Source organism: Pteropus alecto, unplaced genomic scaffold (assembly GCF_000325575.1).
Source record: "Pteropus alecto unplaced genomic scaffold, ASM32557v1 scaffold118, whole genome shotgun sequence".
Taxonomy (NCBI): Eukaryota; Metazoa; Chordata; class Mammalia; order Chiroptera; family Pteropodidae; genus Pteropus; species Pteropus alecto.
The window spans coordinates 2506767-2513352 of NW_006440654.1; the positions used below are offsets into that span (position 1 = coordinate 2506767).

The 6586-nt window shown below is 50.6% G+C and overlaps 1 protein-coding gene across 1 annotated transcript in view; it reads right to left on the reverse strand.

Annotated features, from left to right (window-relative positions):
• Window positions 1-4996, reverse strand: part of TTC38 (tetratricopeptide repeat domain 38) — a 15466-nt gene extending 10470 nt beyond the window's left edge. The window contains exons 1-4 of the mRNA XM_015594038.2: window positions 4837-4996; window positions 4224-4395; window positions 2854-3027; window positions 464-539 (exon numbers count right to left, since the gene is read on the reverse strand). Coding sequence (XP_015449524.2) covers window positions 464-539; window positions 2854-3027; window positions 4224-4395; window positions 4837-4927 — 513 coding nt within the window. The 5' untranslated portion in view covers window positions 4928-4996. The remainder of the gene's footprint in view (window positions 1-463; window positions 540-2853; window positions 3028-4223; window positions 4396-4836) is intronic.
• Window positions 4997-6586: the final 1590 nt, after the last annotated feature.

The following is a 6586-nucleotide window of genomic DNA, read 5'->3' on the forward strand; positions in this document are numbered from 1 at the left end:
GGGGCCACTGGCATGCTGCTCCCCCAAGAAGCAGAGGCTCTGGGCTGCAGCTCTGAAGCCCCTGTGAGATTAGGGCCCTACCCTCTATGAGGGGTCTTGAACCAGCTTCCTCCCAAGGTTCCATAGGACAGAGTCCAAACTTCCTTCTGGGTCTACAGGGCACAGCGTGTCAGGTCTTACCTGCGCCCCAGCCTGTGCCCTCAGCACCCTCACCCCGACCTCTGCCCTCAGCCTGTCAAGCCAGCAGCTCTCTGCTCCGCCTCCCTGCTCGCAACCCACTGCCCTCCTGCCCTGGGGATCGGCCTCCAGACACAAGGCCTGGGCCTCACCACCGTGAGGTGCGGCCCACCCATCTCAGGTATATCTGAGAAAACAAGGCCCGGGGCGGGAGGCCTGGCAGGCGTCCCCTGTCCCACCTGACACCACGCCCTGAGGGCCGGCACCTCGGGAAGGGCCCACTCACTTCTCTGGCCAGCTTTTCCGCTTGGTCGTAGAAGTTGGTTTCAAGCAACCCAAAAGAATAGATGCCTTTCACGTAGCTGAAAACAGAGCAAACATCTTTTTAAAGAGCGGACTGGGATCGTTCAACCCTCAACATGACCTGTAGGGCTGCCTTGTGTCCCCCAAAAATGATACGTTTGAAAGTATGCTCTAATCTACACGGAGGGTGTCAGCAGATGTAACGAGTCAAGATGAGGTCATACCAGAGTATCAGTAGGGTGGGCCCTAAATCCAATGGCTAGTGTCCTATAAGAGAAAAAGAAGTCTGGACACAGAGACATGGGCACAAAGGACAGACAGCCATGTGAGACAGACTGGAGTGACAGACCTGTGAGCCAAGGAAGCCAAGGACTGCTGGCCACTGCGAGAGCCAGGAGAGGCAGAAAGGGACCTCTCCTGGGGCCCTTAGAGGGACCGCGGCCCTGCCGACGCCTTCGCCTGACCTCAGGCTTCTGGCCTCCAGCACCGTGACAGAATGAATTTCTGTAGTTTTAAGCCAAGCAGCCTGTGGTATTTCGTGAATGCAGTGCCAGGAAGCTGATTCGCATGCCAGCCAGGTGCTGCAGGCACCGCACCAAGCACTGCGTTTCCTAGAGATTCCGGTTAGTGACTTTCGTCACCTGCACAACTGTCCCCAAACCCCAAACCCTGTCTCTGGTGCAGACCCCTCTGCAATTCACATCCCATCTCCTAAGACATCAACATACACCATCAACATACATCAACATCAACATCTGGGAATGTCAGGGGCCTCCTCCCTCCTGCCTACCTGGTGATGCCCACTGGGAAGAAGGCCTAGGGACACCTGCAGGGAGCTGTGGGGACCGTGGGCTGTCAGCGGTTTCTTTGCTCGGCAGCACCGTGCACGGTTCCTCCCCAGACCTCAGCTCCTGGAGGCCAGGACTCCGTCTGTCCAACTCACGCTTGGCCCCAACCAGCTGAGGATGGGCTTCAAGACCCTTCGCTGACTAAACACATACTTCCGCTTCTCACCCATAACCACTGGCCCCTGAGCACCCAGGGCCGTCTGCGTGAAAGAGGTGTCCTTTCCTGTGCTTTTGTGGGATTATGTGGACTCAAGATAGAGCAATGGAGTTTCCATTGGGGACTCAGATGTTATGTCTACTACTGTGCACAGAGATAAACTCTAGCTTTTATTATTCACGGAGGCAATGTTTTAGAGCACTGGCTTCCAGACTTTGCTTGTAAATATTTATTGAGTTCTAATTGGGTCATTTAACCCTCAACATTCAAACGTACTGAACGCATGACGCGCACATACTGTTAGGCTCTTGGGATGGTTAATTTGATGTGTCAACTTGGTTGAGCCATGATACCCAGCTAATTGGTAAAACACAATCTAGATGTTTCTGTGAAGACAGTTTCTAGATGTATAGAAAATTTAAATGAGTAGACTTTGAGTAAAGGTGTTCCTCCGTGATGTGGGTGGGCCTCATCCAATCAGTTGAAGGCTCAAGAGAAAAAAGTGACCTCCCCCAAAGAGGAAGGAATCCTGCCTCCAGATTGTGACACAGAAACTTCACCTGACTTCCCTGACTGCGCCTGTCCTATGGATTTGAGACTTGTCAGTTCCCATAATAGGCTTAGCCAACTCCTTAAAATAAATCTATCAATATAGATATGTTTATTTACATATAAACAACATAAATATAGACATACACATCCTATTGGTCCCGTTTCTCTGCAGAACCCTCACTAATACAGCTCTTCAACTGAGCCATCTCTGACCTTCACAACGATCCTACAGTTGAGAGGCAATGGAGGTGGTCGTGTGCAGTGGTCGCTAGGCTGTTCGCAGGTCCTCCAGGCCCCTCTCCTCTGAGTACACAGCACTGTACTTCCTGGCCTCCTGTGGGCGGGTGGCCAGCTCCTGCCAATGCCTTGGGAATGGCAGGGTACCCTTTCACTCTGAGCACTTAATTGCCATTTTGAGTGACTCCAGAGCAGCCGGTGTGCCCAGAGAGTGGTTGTCTCATCAGCCAGGATTCCAGAGGGAGACAGTGGCACTGGTACCGAGCCTCAAGCATCCTGTGATGGGCATGTGGGTTGTCTGAGAAATATACCTTTGTTGTAACAAGCCTTGGTGAATCAGATCTTGAGGATGTTTGTTACTGCAGCAAAAACTCCCCTGTGCTCACTGATGCATAATCGTACTACCTCATTCCCAAGACAGGATGGAGATCAGATAAAGAAAATGAAGCCTTTTTAAAGAACGAGGAGACTAGCAACACTAGTCTTTTTTTAGGGCAGAGCCAGGAGCGTTGCCATGTTTTTAGGGCAGAGGAGAAAGACTAAGAAATAGAAACGATGTAATTCCCAACTATCACGTACTTGCTAAGGGGGATGGCAGGTGTCCAGAAGGGGTAAATTCGAGCCACGGAATCTCGCATCTGCTCCTGGTAGCCCAGGTAAAAATAGGCATCATGGGAAAATTTCAGCGCCAACATGTCGGTTGGGTGGTCCCGGAGAATCTGTTCCCATAATTCACAGGCCTTGGGGAAGTTGCTGGAAGCCAAAAGAGGGTTCTCAGTAACCCTGAACACAGTTCACACACACAGGGAGCAAAAGAGGCATCATTTCTTGCCAGCATCACAATCCGAACCAGTTAAAAAAAAATGCATATATATACATATATATATATGTGTGTGTATATATATACACATATATATGTATATATATGTATATGTATATACATATATGTGTATACGTTACATATTATGTAATGTTATGTATATACATGTACATGTATATACATAAATGTACACACACACATATACAGCAGGTCCTCGAATAATGTCATTTTGTTCAATGTCCTTTCGTTACAACATTGATGAGATGCTGCAGTAACTTAATTCTTGTTTATATCAATTAGCCTGGGGTGAAATTGGTTTTGTTATATATCATTTTGCTTAAAGTCTCAGAACTTATCTCTGACGTGAAGTGAGGACTTAACTGTATATATAAAAGTATCTATTTTAGGTTGTAACTCAGAAAATTGACAAACTAATGGGAAATTTTGCTCTCAAATTCAAACAAACAAACAAAAAAAACAACTTGATCAAATACACTGCGGAAGACAATTCTACCCAAGACCAGGAACCAGCTGCAGGAAGTCCTGGGGTGGAATTTCACCCCTGTGCTGGAACCAGGCTCTGACTAAGCAGGAAGATCGGGCGGAACTCCCTTTGTCCCTGTTCCATAACCCTTACAAAATCAGCTCAGGTCAGCTAGTTCTGTGGGGCATCTCCCCTGCCTGAGCGGACACAGGGGCTGTCCCAGGAATAGGCTCTAGGATCAAAATGCCCACAAACAAGGGACAGCAGTGGGAACAACAGGGGCCAGGATCGATCAGGAAAGCTATGGACAGACGCTCACAGGGTGTATTAGGACAAGACGACTAAGGGTGAGGGCTTTCTCTCCCACCTTTTATATATTTCTGTAACGTGGTCCTATTATTCTTTGTAACAAAAATAATCACCAGTTTATTTAATGAAATAAAGTAAGCTGTTCTGAAAGCTATACTGGGAATCCTAGCGAACTAACATCCTCATTCGGCAGTCAGCTGAGGCCAGACCAGCAGGCAGGGTGGAAAGCAAGGCAAGCATTGCCCCAAGGCCCCCTCCCCAGGGGCACCGGGCAGCCTGTGGCATCACCCAGTCCAACCTCGGAGCGCCGGCCCATGGCGCAGGGAGGCCCCTCACCCCTTGGCGAAGGTCTCCACTGCAGACACGTGTAGCTGCTCCCGCTGAGTCAGCGGCTGGGTTTTGGAAAGCGCTACCATGTTCTTCACTGCCAGGTCCAGCTCTTTGTCCAGTTTCACGGAGCTTCCGGTGCCAATCAGCACCAGACCATTGGAGAGGGCGTGGCCCATCACTGGTGAGAGGTTGGGGAACAACCGGTGATTCGGACGGCCCAGCCCCACGTGTGAACTAACACCCCACGTGCCAGGAGGGGCAAGGCAGGTGGTGGGCAGCCTGTGCGCTGTGCCCTCACCGACAGCCCAGAACTCCGCCCGGGCCCTCGCCGTGCGTGTAGCGCGGCAGGAACCCTAAAAGCATCCTGCACCTTCACAGGTATTTCCCAGCGAGGGCATCCTGGTGAGTGCCAACGTCGGAGCACCTAAGAATCACCCAGCGCACTGGCTAGGGGCTGCCCGCGGGCTCCCGTGGCATCCCCCTTGCTTCCCTCACCAGCTGACATTGGCACTACGGGGCCTCCATGGTAGATGCTATGCTGCCTGGGGGCACGGAAGCCACAAGCCTGCCCGGGCCACCTCATGCACTGACAGCTGGGGGTAGTGCGTGGGGTGCTCACCGAAGCTTGGGTCTGCAGCCCTCATTTTTGACAGACAGCCCTCGATGCCGCCGAGAGTCTTGTCATTGGTCCATTTGACGTACTGAAACATAAAAGATACCCCGAGCAGTCTCCAGAGAGTTCTTCGCTCCCGTTAACGAAGGCATGTATCTAAATCACGATTTCTCCTCCTTTCGAGAACACTGAGTACTTTCTGAACTCTAACTCGAAGAAACCATAACTGGGCTGATTTCAGATGAAGAGACTGAATACACATAACTCAAGGCACATTTTTCAGGGCTGGCAAAGCTGCTGTTTTCAAAAAATAAACATATAAAGGAAGGTTTTGCCGGACGGAAGACTTGCCCACAACATCAACGTCTTCGGGCTTATGAGGGACCTTGACATTGAACACCACAACGAGAACCTTCCTGCATCTTATTCCCTTCCTTTAAGACAAACCATAGCAAACACTCATTACAGAAAGTCAGGCACAGCCTCGACAGCTAAAGATAAAAACTTACCCATAAAGTCACCTTATCACCATTTGACAATAGGATGTTTTGTTTCTAGTCATTTTTGAGAAAAACAAAACAAAACAAAACGCCTATTTGTAAAAATCCTAAAACCATAATAATGCATTAGATTTTAGAACGTGCCCTAGTAGATGTCCAGCCTACATCCACACAGGTTCAGCACATGTATATTGAGAAGACACCGAGGAGTTAGCACAGAGACTCGAAGAACCCATGTGCTAACACAGGACGGCACAGAGACACCAATACACAAGACAGATGTACACACTCAGGAGGTGAGTGTAACAAGCTGATGCTCTACAGCTGCAGCAGGGGGCCCCAACTCCCAGGTTGTGGACCCCTCTACCAGTCTGTGGCCTGTTAGGAATCAGGCCGCACAGCAGGAGGTGAGCAGCAGACTAGCAAGTGAAGCTTCAACTGTATTTGTAGCCGCTCCCCAGAGCCAGCATCACTGCCTCAGCTCCGCCTCAGATCCTCAGGCATTAGACTCTCATAGGTGCCCCAATATCTGATACCAGAAAAGTTGGTAACAGTTGGTGTACAGAGGCCAAAAGGTGTGGGAGAGGCACAAAAAGATCTCAAATACACCCAGTGGAATTCCCCGGCAAGCTAACTGCATTTCACCAGGCGTTTCTTGTATGGCCCTTAGGTTTCTAGAAGCTTCCTTGGTCCTTACGCTGTGTGGATGGAGTCAGTAGGCAGGGGTCTCACTGCTCCTACTAAAGACCGGCTCTCGTCTGTCATCGTCGCATGTAGACCCAGGTACGTCCCGCTCCTCCTCTAGCTCACCGCATGAGTCAGCTGTCTGGGCCTCAGTTTCCCCACATGCCACAGAAAGCAGTGGGACCTCACTTCTGACACCCTCCTCTGAACCATAGGCTCCTTCATTGGTGTTAGAAATGACTGGTGATATGGCGGAAGGTCTTGGAACAGCCACAGGTGAGAGCAGCAGATTCACGGATGAGCCCTATGACGGGGTCCCATGCCCGAAAAGGAGGAGCCCGCGTCAAACCCTTGCAGGCCACACCTCCTCTCTGCGAATGACCCCCTGTGCAGCTTTCAGCACTCTCACCCTGACCAGGAGCCCGCTACTGTTTGGCTGCCACTACGGGGACCTCTCAGCCATGCCTGGAGCTGGCAGACCTGTTTCTGAGATGTCTCCCTGTCCTGGGGAACAGAGTACAGAGATTTCATCGCAGTGGACTACTCAGGTCACCACGCAACATAAAAAGTAC